General features: G+C 30.4%; 1 protein-coding gene and 1 long non-coding RNA gene across 2 annotated transcripts; both read right to left on the reverse strand.

Moving 5' to 3' along the window:
* Positions 1-1,998: 1,998 nt before the first annotated feature.
* LOC132803501 (uncharacterized) lies at positions 1,999-6,654 on the reverse strand. The gene is made up of 5 exons (XR_009638797.1): positions 6,255-6,654; positions 5,996-6,089; positions 2,607-2,660; positions 2,394-2,518; positions 1,999-2,294 (listed from the first exon to the last, which is right to left on the reverse strand). It is a non-coding gene; the product is annotated as an uncharacterized LOC132803501 (long non-coding RNA).
* A 1,165-nt stretch (positions 6,655-7,819) lies between these two features.
* Positions 7,820-10,518, reverse strand: LOC107417387 (nudix hydrolase 2). The gene is made up of 8 exons (XM_016026001.4): positions 10,213-10,518; positions 10,063-10,128; positions 9,779-9,916; positions 9,220-9,297; positions 9,092-9,142; positions 8,954-8,988; positions 8,671-8,779; positions 7,820-8,326 (listed from the first exon to the last, which is right to left on the reverse strand). The coding sequence occupies exons 1-8, from the start codon at positions 10,348-10,350 to the stop codon at positions 8,114-8,116; spliced, it is 828 nt and encodes a 275-aa protein (XP_015881487.4). The 5' UTR covers positions 10,351-10,518; the 3' UTR covers positions 7,820-8,113.
* Between the last annotated feature and the right edge of the window lie 6,583 nt (positions 10,519-17,101).

Raw genomic sequence — 17,101 nt, forward strand, 5'->3', positions numbered from 1 at the left:
CAAAACACCCAATTTCATGACATTAGAATTATTTATACCCAATTAAAGTTAAAAAAAAAATCAATAAATTAAAAATAGCTGGTGATGATGTTCAACTGTACAATTACCTATGAATGGAGTTTTAAGATAAAGTGTTAAAAAAATGTTGTTCAAAACACCCAATTTCATGACACTAGAATTATTTATACCCAATTAAAGTTATAAAAAAAATAAATAAAAAATAGCTGGTGATGGTGTGCAGCTGTACAATTACCCATGAATGGATCTAATATTAAAAAAAAAAAAAATTTAAAGAAAAACAGAAGCTTTTACAACCCATGAAGCTTTTACAACTCCATTTAAAAAAAGAAAAATGGAGAAAAATGTATTGGAAATAAAGAATGAAATTAAGAAATTTTTGTTTGATCCATGTGAGGATGTGGAGAGTGAGAAATTTGATATTTTGGTTTGGTGGAAAAATAATTGCACAAAATATCGAATTTTATCTCAAATTGCAAGAGATTTATATGCCATTCCAATTTCTACAGTAGCATCCAAATATGCTTTTAGTACCGGAGGGCGTATTCTTGATGCATTTCAAAGTTCACTGGGTCCAAAGATGGTGGAGGCTTTGATTTGTTCACAAACTGGGTTGCAATCAAATCCTATGAGATATGATTATAGAGTTGAAGTACCAATTGAGGATGTTGCATATTATGATTTTATTGAATTTGGTAAGAATTTTCCTTTTATTATTTGTAATTTTATTTTTATCATCTTTTTTTAGAGCTTTTTAAAATTTTTTAGTAATATTTACAACTTCTTTTTAGTACTTATTGATTAATTTAATATCATATTTTAATTTGTTTGGGAGCATCTTGTGTTACGAAACAAAGTCTACCTCCACTTAATTGATCTATGATTGCTTGGTAAGTTTGTTGTTAATTCCATATTATCAATTATCTTTTAAATTAAATAATATTTTAGTAATACACTTAATTTTTATTGATTGCTAATGCTAGTTACATTTAATGTTTAATGTTTAATGTGTAATTTTATATTTGTTGAAGGATGACTGGATTATAGCTTGCGGAGATAGTGAGTTTTGCATGGCATATTGTGAGAAAGGGATTGAAGAATGTGGAAGAAGACATTTTAAAATAATTTTCATTTTTATGGATTGTTAGTTTATTTAATTATAAGTTCATTTTGAAATTTAAAATTTCAAATATGGGTTGTATTCTATTTTATATAATAATAGTTGTAGATTTGTTGTAGAATTTATTTGTTGGCGTATGATATATTTGTATAATTAGGTTGTAGTTGTAGACTTATATTGTAGTTGTATGGTTTTATATTGTATTATTTCACTTGTATTGTAGTTGTATGGTTTTACATTGTATTGTAGTTAATAGTTAGTTTGTTTGTTATTTTTGCTAGGTGAATATATGTGAAAATTATTTAATTTAGATAATACCTTGAAAAAGATATTTGATTCAAAATATAATGTATGAATATGATTGAAGATTGATAATTAAAAAGGTCTAAAAAATTTTTATACAATTTTGAGTCCGATGTATACAATTTCTATCTCAAAATAGCATAAATAAAAAAATTTGGGCCGAGGCCCAATATGAGACCCAAACTAGCCTAAATCGTTAACCCAACTCAAACCGACCAATGACCATCGGTTCGGTTCGGTTTGGTTTGGTTTCGTACCTAACCCAAGCCGAGTTGGTCGATTTAGTTTTAAAAAGCCCATAAAACTGAACCGACCTGCACCGAGCGCACCCTTATGTATGAAATGGTTTTTTTTTTTTTTTTGAATGGGCAATTTTGGACTTTTTGGTTTTAAACCTAATAAAGAAATTACATTTCTTATACATAAACAAATAAACAAAATTACATAAAAAAATCACATTTCTATTTCTGCATCTCTCTCAAGCAAATAAATTATAAATAATCAAATACAAACATTTATCTAAATATTACAGGCTTACAAGTTATAATACAGATACAAATTTAAAATACTAATGTAATGTTTAATAATACAAATACAAATTGATCAAGAATTCAACATATATCAAAGGGAAAATTGAAAATTGAGAAATGCAATGCCACTTCTAGTCTGCCATTGGCACGGCCAAAAAAGAGAATGAGAAATGCAAACACAAAATGCAAATGTCAAAATAACAAATTACAATTCCAAAGTGCAATTGTCACTACCATTCCAATAGCCATTACCTTTCTCCTGCTGCCACTACCAAACCCTCCAAAAATCCAAAGCCACTCTCCTATTGCCACTATTATAAAGCCTACAATCACAAAGGAAACCAAATAAATTAAATCAATACAATATTAGTTTAATAATGTGATGATTATTAAGAAATAAAAAATAAAACTAAAAGAGTTACTTTCATCATTGTCAAAAACTTTTAATTTTCAAGTCCATCCACTCCACAATGCACAATCAATCCTTTTTATTGTTGCTATCCGGAGTTGTTGCTACTGTTTGGCTTTGGCAAATCTTGGAGTGACACTAAACAGAAGCAAATATTATAAAAGCATTCAAAAATAATATGATTTGCATATAAACAAACAATAATTGCAGTTGCATATTACATTACCTGCATCTAAACTTTCATAATACTCCATATCTTCCATAAAAAATCTGTCCAAACCTGGAGAATCATTAAGCCAATTTTGACAACATATCAAAGTCTCCACCATTTTAGCTGTCAAAGAGCTCCTAAAAGGATCTAGTATCCTGCCTCTAGTACTAAAAGCATTCTCGGAAGCCACAGTGGAGACTTGAATGGTGTATACATCCTTTTCAATCTTCTCTAACACAGGGTATTTCTCTCCATTAACTCTCCACTAATTTAAGATATCGAAATCCTTATTTAAACCAGATTCACAAGGGTCGGCCAGATACCTATCAACATCATTTTTGACCTCCTTACATTGACTTTATTCTCTCTTCTGTAAATAAGCAATCCAAACCTAGTTAGCATAGTTGGCCTATTCTAATCCATTGCTATTACTATCCAAACTAGTTCCACAAGACTCAACACTAATGGAAGATTGACAACAATTATCTGAACCCATTTCTTTTTCATTATACCAATTATATAGCCTCATTAAAGTCTTTTTCAAACCATTTGTTGATTTAGTAACCATGCTTTCATCATTGTCATAAAGCGTCCCATAGCTAAATGACACATAATCCAACTTATATCTTGGATCAAGCACTGCTGCAATTAGAAGTAATTTATTGAATTTCCCATGGAACCCTAATGTTTATTATATGTTTCTCTCATTTTCCTTGCCATAACACACAGCCAGTCATCCTCACTATCACAAGTCATCCAATTGTTTTTGTATGGAAGAAACTTGATAGAAGTATATATTGGAGGTAACATGTGAAGAGGCACTAAATTTAAGAGTCACATCATAAAAGCCTTTAAGAAATTCGACAAAAACTTTGACAATATCCCAATGCCAAGCTAAAGGAGATCCAACCTTCTTTCTACCACTATCATCCTATTCAAAATAGGAAGCATAATGTCCATCTTCCTCCTCCATTCTCTCAAAGACTTTTTGAAATTTCAAAGCCGACTCTAACATTAAGTATGTGGAGTTCCATATGGTGGAACATCCAAACATACTAAAGCTTTGCTATCGATTTTCTCTTAATTTATATACTCTTTAAAATTTTGCAATCGAAAAGGAGACAATCTAACATATCTCACAGCATTACGAATGCTAACAATTAGGTTATCTAATTCTTTCAAACCCTCACACACAATCAATTTGACAACGCGTGCACTACATTGAATATGCAAAAAATCAGCATTCAATACACAACTTTTCCAATGTACCATTTTCCTCTTAAGATATGCAATTACATTATTTTTTGCACTTGCATTATCAAGGGTTATTGTGAACACTTTTTCAATACCCCAATCATGCAAACAAACCTCAATTAGCTTTATAATTGCCTCTCCTTTATGATAAGGAACTAGACAAAAACTTAAAATTCTTTTATGTAACATCCAATCATCATCAACATATGGGCAGTCAATGGTATATAACAAACATTTTGAATAGAAGTCCATGTATCAATTGTAAGACTAACTCTTTGTTGCTTTGCAAGAAATATTGATCTTAAAGCCAACTCCTCATCCAAGTACAATTAATAAATATCCCTCACAATGGTTCTTCTAGACGGAGGATCAAACTTAGGACATGCAACACTACAAAAGTATCTAAACCCACAACCTTCTATAAAACTAAAAGCCAACTCATCCAATATTATCATTTTGGCACATGCCCTCCTACATGCCTCTTTGTTGAAAACTGTAGCTACCAAATTGCTACCACTATCATCGGACTTCCTATCAAAATTTAAGGTCTTTTGCTTATTTTCATCTACTTTATAAGGATTTTTTTGACATTGCTTCAATTGGTTCCTTAGGGTACTAGTTCCACACTTCTTAGAACCACATGCATAATCCTTATGACAGTATATGCATTCACATCTAGGGTCATCACGATCAGTATCTTCTATTTTAACAAAGTGATCCCATACATCATTTGGTGGCCTAGAAGGTTTTTTGTTTTTTTTCTCCCCCCTAATCGAGTTTGTGGAGGTAATGTCGATTTGGCATCATACGATGGAGGTTTTGATAGTGGTTGTGATTGACTTTGACCTATTGGGGTTTGAGAGGAAGGTGCATTAACTGATGATGGAAAATCTGGGTCTATATCAAGCATATCTAGGACACTGCTTACATAAGAGGAAACAAACAAAAACAAGACAGCAATTACACAACAATTCAAGGCCACAAATTCCACAATCTCAACCCGATTAAATTACAATAAATTAAACAGTAATTTCAAAAATGTGGATCCATCTGTTTGAAATACATGTACCCGCTACAACGCAATGAAATGAAATAAAAGAGAGATGATTTTAAAGTTTTGAAAAAATTGCTGTCTCTTAGACTCCTAGTACTTAATAATGCTTAGCAATTAGAAATTGCATTAAAAAAATTTGTCTCTCTTTTAAAAATTGCTGTCTCTTAGACTCCTAATACTCAAAAAATTCCACAATATTCAAAAATTGCACAATATTTGACAATTCCACAAAGATTACAAATTAAACAGCAATTTACAAATTTCAAAGTCACAAAGACTCTGAAATGTAAGCTAACTATTTTAAAATTGCACAATTTCAACTACAAACATGCAAATAATTTGTTTAAACAGTTCCAATTTCAACTTCAATTCCATAATATGAAGAAGTTGCACAATATTCAACAATTCCACAAAAATTATAAATTAAACAGCAATTTCCAAATTTCAGAGTCATAAAGACTTTGAAATGTAGCTAACCATTTTAAAATTGCACAATTCCAACTACAAACATGCAAATAACTTGTCTAAACAGTTCCAAATTCAACTTCAATTGCATAATATTCCACAATATTCAGAAATTGCATAATATTCCACAATTCCACAAACACTAAAAATTAAATAGCAATTTCTGATATTTAGAGTCACAAAGACTCTGAAATGAAAGCTAACCTTTTTAAAATTCAATTTTAGAAATTTAGAATCACAAAGACTCTGAAATATAAGCTATCCTGTTTAAAATTGCAATTTCAAAAATTTTGGAGTCACAAAGACTCTAAAATGTAAGCAATCTCACGATTTAAATTCAAAACTTCATAAAAATAGAGTTTCAAAGACAATCCAGAGATACAATTCACAATTCAGCATTTTAAAAACATATGAACTCTCACACTAAAACTATTTTAAAACCATATGAACTGTCATAATTAAACTATTTTAGAAGCAATTCAACATTTCACAGAGACAATTCAGTTTTTGAATTTTGAGTCAAATTCAGAGTCACAATCACAGAGACTCTGAATTATGAAAGTCAATTTAACCACACTTTATCCATCCACAACCACGACCAGTGAGAGTTTGAGAGAACAGAACAATTTACCGTTATTGTAGCTTTGAGCACAGATCCACACACGAGCACAACATAGCCACGACCACGAGCCACGGAGCTGCCTCACTTTTGAACGACCAATTTTCTCAAAAATTAAAATTCAACAGTCAGTAAACATTAAACAATTAATATTTGAGATTTGAGATTTGAGATCATCAAAGAAAAATATATAATTTTAAAATAGTGATTTTATAGAAATTAACTAAAAGGGAAATTTTTTTTTGGGGAAACTGGAAATTTACAAAATTACTTGAGAATTAACGTGATGGTTGGTGACAAGATGACGGGAATCAAAGTTGTTGATGGTCTCGCAGCCACTGGCCCACCATAGAGTAATGGTGATAGAGCTAGGGTTTCGGTCGGCCAACCTGAGAATGGATAGATTGGAGAGTAAGAAAGTGAGAGTGAGAGTAAAAAAGATAGAGATTGAATTTTAGAGCAAGAGATAGAGATAGAGAGAGATAGAGAGAGTGAGAGGTCCGATCGAGAGGGTGAAATGGTGAGAGATTGGGAGTGAGAGAATGGAAGAAAGAGATTATTGTCATCGGAAAGATGGCGGGGGACCGGAGGAGATGCTCATTGGTAGTCGCTGGTGAGTGGTGACCGAGAGTGACGGTTAGGGTTTCAAAGAGTTAGGTTTTAGAGAGCCTTACCCTTTTTTTTTTTTTTTTTTCAAAAACAAAGAGTGAAAGAGGAGGGAGAGAGAATGAGATCGATCGAGAGAGGCCCAAGAGTGAGAGAAATAGTTTTTTGTTTTTTGTTAAATCAAATTATTTTATATATATAAAAATGTAATTATATATATATATATATATATTTATAATATTTAAACATCTGGTTCGGTTTGGAAGTTTTGAGCATATCTCAGTATTTAAACCGACAACCAAACCAAACCACTTCTTCTTCAGAACCGAACAGCCCAACCGATCCCAACCAATCCGATTTGTATGCATTCGATTTGGTCAGGTTTACCTGTCCGGGGGTTTCCCCGGTTATTTGCCCACCCCTATTCATGAAGGTCTCCTTTCACTTTGAGAGCTCACCCTTTGAACATGGTTCAGTCTCTGTACGTCTGGTTATAATAATAAAGTTTCATCAAGCTTTTAAAATAAAAATAATATAATATTCCATCATCCAAAGATAACGACATGTCCTAAAATGTTATCTGCACTATTGATGGTTTTCCATATATGACAGAGTTTGTAACAAAATTGCAATTTTACCAAACTGACATGCGAGTGTAAATTTAAGAATCTGTATGGGCTTTTTGTCAATTTGACTTTAAAAGGCATGGCATATGCCTTCTTGCTGACTCAGATACCAGGTGAAAATTAATCATTTTTAATTGCCATAAAAAATTAAAAATCACTAAACCAGTAGTCACCTCCCCAGGTTCTTTAATATTATTTATAATGAGGTGTTGTTGATAAGTTAGATGTAAAAACATTTGACCTTCGTTTTTTATTTTTTTTATTTTTTTTATTTTATCTTTTTATATATCCAAAAGATAATAAGTACACATTAAGAAAGGATTAAAATGTAAACTCGACTGTTTTATTTTGCCAAAGCCAAATGGGGTAGTCTTACTTTGTTTGGATTATTCATTATTTTAAAGGTTGTATAAATCTTGAAGCTTCTCTTGCTGGTCATGTTTTACCAGTTAACTGGTTAAGATAAGAGACCAAATTTTACTGGTTTTGGATTTAAGCTGTTCCACGAAACTGTCTAATCACTTTTAATAGGCCAAAAACAATATTTTAGAAGCCAAGCCAAACAGGTCATTATATATCAACACAACTTTTGCATACTGAAATAGACAAACAGAAACCTTCAATGACAATCTTTATAGAGGCTCCAGTATACAAGGAGAGGATATTTGATAACGTTTTCCACACAGCAATACATTGTATGAATAAACAGGAACCTATATTGGCATGTTATTTTTTCGAAAAGACAAATAGAATGAAAATGGAAAACGGAAAGAAAAGCATTAAGCCTTTTTCCCACTATGGCCATGGATCAGCCCTTAATGGGGTTCTGCTATAAAGGTCCTAAAACTTTGCAGCTTTTGCTACTATGCTATGGAGTTATTTGTAGAGAATCAACGTTTCATGGCTGATTGTTAGTAGAAGAAGTTTTGAAGCCCATATAGAGGTTGTTGCAGTACATATAATTTCTTTTGCCAGAAGTTGAGGTTGCAGGCACTGCAGAAAAACCGACATAGCCTGTGTCCAACTTTGCCAAGCAGACTTTGGCAATGAGATTGAACATTTCATTTTTTTGGTTAAAGGGTTGAGCTGCATATTCTTCAACTGGCATCCACTAGAGAAAAAGCAACAAAAATAAAGAATAACTTAGGTAAGTATTGGAATTCGTTTTCTTTTTTTTGTTTTGTCAGACACATTCTCTGTTTCGTTGTTTCCTTCTTTTTATTTTTTATTTTTTTATTTTATTTATATTTTTTTACTAATTCTATGTAAATAATGGCAGTGTAATGAAGGGACAAGAGGAATAAGAAATTCTTCCTGCAATCCCATAAAAAGCACACATAAGAGCATCTAAGTTCATTTCCCTGTAGCAAATTGCAATAAAAATCAGAAGTTTGACTGTTTCACTGTTTTTCTCTGTTCATGACCTCCAAATTTTATGATGGTACCAGAAGTTACCTGGGCTTCCGCAACCTCTGAATCCCGCTTCTGGATGTCAAAGGAATGAGGTTTTAACAAGCAAACAAAGAACAAATCTGATTTGCTAAAGAATGCCTGGTGACTTTGCCTGTAAAGTGTGAGAATTTAATAAGGACAAAAAGAAAAGGAGGTACAAGGAGATTTTAAGGAAAAATGCTGAAACTAGCAATTTCTGTCTTATGAATGATTGATTTTGAGCACAATTAGAAAGTAAGCGTCTATAAATGTGCAACAAATTGATTGATGAAGTCAAAATCCTTACCTAAATGCTAAAACTTCCACGAATTCTGTCTGAATCTGAAGTAAACTAAAGAAGTGTTATTATTTACATAGGAAAGCAGTAAACTACATGGAAAAAGCATTTTCATATGAGTCTAGATATTGCTAGTTTAAAACTTACCCCTGTCTCTTCCTTCACTTCTCTAATTGCTGCATCACATATATCCTCTCCCTGTGGATGTAAAAAATTAATGCATGATGTATAACTTAAAATATTTGGCAAAGACCCACATTTTTTTATGCACTCACTTCATTAGTAACCCCTGTAGGCAACTTCCACACACCTGAACCTCTAAACATGCCCCTGCTTTCCTGAACAACAAGCACCTACCCAACAATATAACCTAATATCAGTAGCCAAATATAACATGCTATCGTTAAAGGTTACATAAATTGGAACATATTGTTATAGAAAGGAAAAAAAAGAAAAAAAGAAAGAGATTTAGACATCATGGCTTCCTTTTCTTCCAGTCAGAGCAGCTTGGAATCTATGTTCTTAACAATTATAAGGAACAAAAAGGTAACAAAGTGATACTCCTGGTAATGAAATTTAATTCGGCCTTTGATCAACTGTAATAAAAACTATGCATTATTGCAGTAACTCAATTAGTTTGGCTTCATCACACAAAACACATTAAATTCAAGTTGATATGCCACACAAAAGATTAATCTTTCATTAGGGAAAAAAAAAATCACCATAATTAAGAGGTTAAATTGATCTAAGACAATTTCACATTCCTTGATTTCATTTGTTGCGAATACCAGGAAATTCAGTGTTAGATCTAGGAAAAAAAAAAAAATATATTACCTCTCTCTTATGGTTTGTGACAAAAGCACCAATTCCCACTCGATGTGAAGCATTTACAGGAAGAGTTTCAACAGTATCAGGAATCCAATATACTAGCATTAAGTAATCAGATTCCGCATGGTGGTACCTAAATCCTTCCTATGAAATTCAAACAAGAAGCCTGAGATTGTAAATCAAGCAGATAGAGACCCACTACCATAGCAGAAAATTCTAATGACCAATCCCATCTTCAAATTGGATTCCTAATAGAAAGCTCAGTTAGAGTGAAGAAAGCAATAATTTACCTTCACTGCAGCATCAACTAGACTAGAAAGCTCAATAGGCAATTTGATCCAAACACCCTGCTTCCCCTGCAGCGTTAACATTCAAAATAAATAATAATATAGTAGCAGATCAGACGTCAAATGAACAAGTGAAGACCGTAAAATCCTTACCTGCTGCCTCCAATGTGATATTGAAGCCTTTAGCGATGTAGAAAAAATATTAGGATCCACAGCTTCTTTCATATCTACTCGAACTCCTCCACGTAGATCATCAATTGAACTGAGTAATTCAACTCCAGTTTCTGCCATCACTTGCTCTTGAACTGCTAGTGAACTTGTTGAAACCAACAATTGTGGAATCAAGTAAGGGATTTTATATTTTCGGTCTAAAAATATAAGGTAAAAAATGATATCCACTAAGTAACTCTATGAAACAATTCATAGAACATTAACTTGGCAGCTAACAAGAAGAAAAAGCCACAAAATTCCAATTAATATAAGAGAATTTTTGTCTTTGACGTAGTGAAGGGTTATGCCAAAAGAGAGGGAAAAATAAAAATAAAATAAACGGACGACGTATTGAAGGGTTTGAGAAATAAGAATAGGAGGAAATAGTATAATTTGTGTAAACCATTTTTCTTAAATTATAAATTAATAGTAATTTGTAGAAAAAAATAAAGCCTTGTAATTTTTATTTTTATTTTTTGAAAAAACAAATAGGAAGAAAAGTAATAAAAAATTGTTAAACAAGAAAAATAGTGGATTTAAAATAATTGTAAAAATAAAATATTTTAAACAATTTTACGTTATAATGTGTATGAGAATTTTCTTAAAAAACAACGATGGAGTGCAGATAAATAAATATTATTTTAAAATAAATAAATTTGACTTAGGGAAAAAAAAAGTCATAAATACAAGTATATTTATTGATGTTGTTAAAAGATCTCAATCTTTTGCAGAAAAAGGATATTATTAAAAAACCTTCAAATTTTTTTTAAAGAGCTAAAATTGTATTTTAACAATGTTTTGAAAAGTTATTTTAATTGGTTTAGTAGAATATCTCATCAATTCATTCAATAGTTAATTAACTATATTTTCCCAAATTAAAAGATACCCATAATTATTGTTATTTAACAAAATTGGAATTTGTTCAACTTAGCAGGTTTCTCAAAGTCAAAACCAAGCACTGCAGCTTGACAAACTATACTGCCAGGCTCGGTCAAAAGAACAAGCGAGCATAACCTCCCAAACAGTTTTGGAGAAAAAAACTCTTATGAGGTGTTTGGATAATGGTAAAGTTAGTGTAAATCTAAAATTTTTTAGAAAAATAAAATTTTTTCTTATTTGGATAATATTTAAGAGAAGAAATTTGTAAGTTCAAGTGGAAAATAAATCTAGTAATATGGGAAATTAACAGGAAAAATAGATCTTACTAAAGAGGTATCATTCTAAAATTTTCTGATAAACTAATATTATGTATTTTTTTGAATATAAATTTATCCTTTAATTTTAATATATAAATTTATTTAATTACTTATAAATTTTATTTTCCTCTGTTATTATTTTTATTAAATATTATATTAGTGATAAAATATTAATTTAAAATTAAATTTAAATGAGTTGTAATAGGTGTATAATCATGTCGGGTTGAAACTGACACGTTTAATAAATGGATCATAACGGGTCAATTTCGAGTTAAACAAGTTAACCCGAAAATGACATGATTAATATTCGTGTTAAACGGATTGCTCTGATTATGAACCGAACCCATTTATAATAAATCTAAACCCATTTATTCCGTGTCGTTTTCGAGTCGTGTCGCTGTATCATGACCCAAATTGCCAGATCTACCATATAGTACTCTATCATGTTCCCTGTCCTTTACATAAGAAATTATCAGAGGAGCAAAGCACTTCGAAAGTCTAGTCTTTTTTTTTTTTTTCTTTGTTTTTTTATGAAGTCTTGAAAGTCTAAGTCAATTCATTAGTAGTGTCATTCACCATAAAATAAATAAATAAATAAATAAATAAATAATAATAATAATTCTGTAGGTAGTGTCAGCCAAGTTCCTTGTGGAAAAATAATTGGTTTGTTGACTCTGAAAGTGTAGCCAATATTTTGTTTCTTTTCTATATCAGCTTAATTTTAGTATCAGCTAGTATGGTTCCCGAAAATATTGTATGAAACTGGTATTTTAGGTTTGCATTTATTTATTTAATTATATATGTCGTATTAGGGATATGGAAATAACTGATATCTGTATATAAATATAGTACAATATACATAATACGTATGACTTTAGTCATTTTTTTTTTTTTTTTGGGGAAACTGAAACTAATGCAAATTCTATCAAAGACAAGCAAAGTATGGGAAAAAAGTCACAATTCGCAAAATGCATTGTATTGCTCACATCATGTAAGTACTCAAAACTCTTAAATTAAATTGTTGCTTAAAGATTATGGTTATATATTTCGGTCTCAATATGGTTCTATGTTTAACTTTCTTTTTTTCTTTTGAAGAAATGTTATCATGAAGACATAATTTTTTATAGGTATTGTTTGTACCAGATATAATAGATTTTTATTTTTTATTTTTTATTTTTTATAGGAAAAAGTGCGAACAGAACAAAGTCTAAAAGAGGGGGGAAAATTGGACCTTCTTTAACCAATTTCAATTCATAAAGTCCTTCATAAGTCTCCCCTTTAATATCAACTTTTCCCCGACAAGCGAAGAATCATATTATGAAAGTTTAATCGATGCTTTAGGAAGTATCATCGAAGTTCCTTGTGTGGAAAAATAATTTGTTGAGACTGAAGTATAGTCAACAATAATTGTTTATTTTATTGTATCCTTTCAATCTCAGTAACGACTTCTTGGATGCTTCTAAAAATATATTTTATGAAAGTGGTATTACACATTAGCTTTTATTTATTTATGATTTATTAGAGGTACAAATGTAAATTAATCTCATTATGCAGAAGGGTTCTATAATTTTTGTTTTTTGTTTTCCAAATGATGTGAAAATTATTATTATATATTAGCTGTTAAAAATTTATATAAATAATTGAACTCTTAAATAGATAAATATCGTAAATTATAATTTATTAAATAAATATTATCATATCATTTCATTTTATTGCGATATCTTTTCCAACAGTTTCTTGCATCTATAGGAAATTGTAATAAAAAATTTGATACTTTTACCTCTTCTTTTTTAAATAAACAGTAAACACGAATTTTATTTGTTTATTTTAAATTAACATAATTGATTGACTATTAATTATTGAAGGAGACTTTTCCAATCCGTAACCTGTAAGGTAGACTTTTCCAATTATTAAACATAGGATTGACAGGGCATTGCATGGATTTATGGGAGAAAGATGCCAGTAAGTGCATGCATGACTTTATTTATTATACATTGAATGGCTTCAAGGCTATGATTAGGAATGACAATTGCCCCAACCAACTCCAATCCTACGGTCCATTGCCCCTCATGGGGCGATTTTTTACCAAAAAATTGCGAGTACGGGGTGCATTCGGGATATATAGATTTAAAAACCGAATTGAAGACGGGCTGGAGGCAGGAAAAAAAGCCTCGGCCCAAATTTGGCCCGATAGATATATATATATATATATTGATTTATTATTTTTAATAATAATAATTTTGTTGTATTATTTTTTGTATATAAATAAAAATATTTATTATTTTTTTTTAGTTGTAACTAAATAATTTCATAACCGATGATAAAAATATTTAATGAAATTATAAATACTTTATAACAAATATTTAATTACTTTCAAACATATTTTTACTATCGATATTGACCGTTGACATCATCTTGATATATTTTATTATATTTTTATTGTATTTTAGTTACTTTATTTATATTTTATTTATAAAATTTTTTTTATATAAATTTTTTAAAAAAATTATATCAATTATTAAAAAAAAAAAACAGCGAAAACCATCCTATCTCATCTCCGATTGGAAAATTCCCGTATCCATCCCGCCACTAAAAAAACAGAAAAAACAAAGAAGATGGGATGAAAAATTTTTCACAGAAACGGAGACAGGATTTTAAAAATTGACCCTGTCCCGCCCTGTTTACATTTCTAGCTATGATTTAAAAATACAACAATAATTTATAAAGGTTATTTTTTTCAATTAAAGTACTAATGTTTTTATTAATTAATTTCATATTAAATTATTAATATATTTTTTAAATCTTATTAATAAGGAAGATTGATGCTAAAATAGTTATATGCTAATTTGGCCTGTGCCTATTTCTCTCCTTGGTGAAATTTTCGAACATATATCTACTTTTGGGACTTAGGAATTGATCTTAAGTCCATATACAATTAATATAGTAAGAAAGCAATAAGGATTTTATGATAAAGACAACATAGGTTTCTATCATTGATTGAGAGATTTGGCCTGTGCCTATTTCTCTCCTTGGTGAAATTTTCGAACATATATCTACTTTTGGGACTTAGGAATTGATCTTGAATATTTTTGATTGAATGATGAATTAGTGTTTAATATAATAAAGGTTTAAGATTATGCAATTAAATAAATATTGTAATCTAGAATATAAAAAACGGGGGTTTTAAGCCCATGACTTTGGCTTGCAACTGGCTGTTTGTTTATGGATTATGTGGTATAATGTTTTGTGAATATCTGGTGAGTATATATATATATATATAATAAATGGTCTGTGATGTATCTGTTTTTTGGATCATTACATGTTTGATTATTTTTCAAAATATTGATAAATGCCTTGATAATTGATAAATACCAATAAACAGGTGTGATGATACTAGATATTTGATCTTGAAAATTCAAACTGGAATTTTATGACGGTGTCTTATCAGTTATCACCATTATTTTCACAGAAAAGTGTCCATGTTGGAAAAGTGTCAGGAGAAGGCACTCTCTGTTTATGCTTTTTGATAAGAGATAAGTAGTAAAACGAACATTTTGTGGATTTGATGTGTGAAAGGGTGCCAGAGGAAGTATGGAAATTCTGATAGCAGTGGTGTGTAATCACTGGTGTCTATCCCAATTATGTTGACTAGCAAAATAAGCAAGACAACTCTTTAAGACAAAGCAAATGAATATTTCAAATGTTCTTGTTCTTTGGAACAAAATATACTCTCAAACTAAGCCAGAATTAATAGGGCTGCGCTTAGACTTGTCTGAGAAATGACAAGACAGGGTAAAAGAGAATTAGAGTATAGAACTCAATGGTTTTGGATTCTGCGGCTTGATTGTGGTTAATCTGTATCTTACCATATTGATTACTGTAAGTTTACAACTTACTAGAAAATTGCATCTTGCTGATGAACGAGTGAGAAAATCATGGTTTTTATTTTGAAAAATCAAATGTGTGTATCTCTTGGTTTGATGGAATTGTGATAGCAATCGATGTCAGAGCACAAACATTGTATTCATATTAAGCGTCCATTTTGAAGGTACTCTGTACTTTTCATAAAACACCAGAAAAATTACAATCTTGTAATTGATGGGTGAATCAATTTGAGATAAGGGAAATCTAATCGCTGATATATGAATGGATTCGAGACTCTAAAACTGATAACTTTGGCCTGCAAAACAGTGAGAAATCAGAAATTTTGATTAAAAAAACCAAAAAAAGGTTTTGATGTTAGCCACGTTTTTGGCCATATGGACACCGGAATTCTCCCAGAAACGTAGATACGATAAAACCCAACAAATGGCATAAAAAACAGTGGCCAAAATGAGAAGATCCGATCGGGTTGGATCACGGGTCGCATGTCCCATGAACCACAATCGGGTCAATCCGCTGGAGGTAGAAGACGTTGACATCAGCAATCCCAATGCTGATGTCATCATAAAAAATTTTTAAAAAAGGATTTTTTTTAAATTTTATTTTAAATTTTGATTCTGATAGAAAAATATATGGTTTACCGACTTTTTATGTATTTTCTAATTAATGAAAAAAAAAAAAGGAAATCGTTGTTTTTATATTTGAATTATATATGCATTATATACTTGTGTTTCGGAAATGAAAATTCTCTTTTGGAAAAATTATCTTTTTAGAAATTCCGGTTGGAGCATTTTTTTAAAAAAAAATATTTATAAATAAGTAAATTACAAAGGGAAGGAAAATGGTGTTTTATCGTACATTTATTTTCTAATAAATAAAAAGGGAAAATAGTATTTTACCTATGGATATGGAAAATTTTCCCTTACTTGACAAAATAAAAATATATGTACATATATATATATATATATATATTTATTTATTTGGGGTGATTTTATATAGTAATATATTTTTACCTAATTTTATTTTTCAAATAAAAGTAGAGAGGAGAATTAATTTCCTTATTAACTTTGAGATGAATGAAATTGATAATTTAATTGTTTGGAGTTAGTGTTGTGTTATGGAGATCTTGAAAACACTATGGAATTTGAAAATCTAAAACTAATCGAATGACTTCGTTAATCTAAATGTATGAAGACACAACATTGAAAAGTAGTTTACTTATTAAAGAAATTTATGTTAAACTACAAAAGGAAAAGCAAGTGGATCCACTTATTAAAGAGTTTTCTATAGATAAGCAAACCACTGATTAAGGGAAATGGGATAACAACCATTAGCTTAGTGTTGTTTTAATAGCAATCCTACCTAATTGATTAGGGATCCTAATATATAGGTTTAAAGGGACAATCAAATCTCGATTGATTTTACAAAAGCACTAAAGAGTTATACAACTCTACCAATTTCTATGATAATTAATGTTGCCTGTAATGTATGTTAGGATAAGCATTGCTTTTAATGACTCTTATACTTTGTAAAAATCCAAATAGAATTTTTAAGGAAACTCTTAATAGGAAGTCACCTATGTACGTGTGAAGGGGTCGCTTCTATGAGAATTTTTATAGGTTGGAATTCTCTAGAGCACTCATGAAAAACCAAGAGCATTTAGGACCAAAATGAACACAACCGTGAGAATTTAAATTTGATCGAAAATGAATTGTTTGAGTATTATTGTCTTGGTTTGCACTAACGGTTGACTG

The sequence above is a fragment of the Ziziphus jujuba genome, chromosome 4, assembly GCF_031755915.1.
Source record: "Ziziphus jujuba cultivar Dongzao chromosome 4, ASM3175591v1".
Taxonomy (NCBI): domain Eukaryota; kingdom Viridiplantae; phylum Streptophyta; class Magnoliopsida; order Rosales; family Rhamnaceae; genus Ziziphus; species Ziziphus jujuba.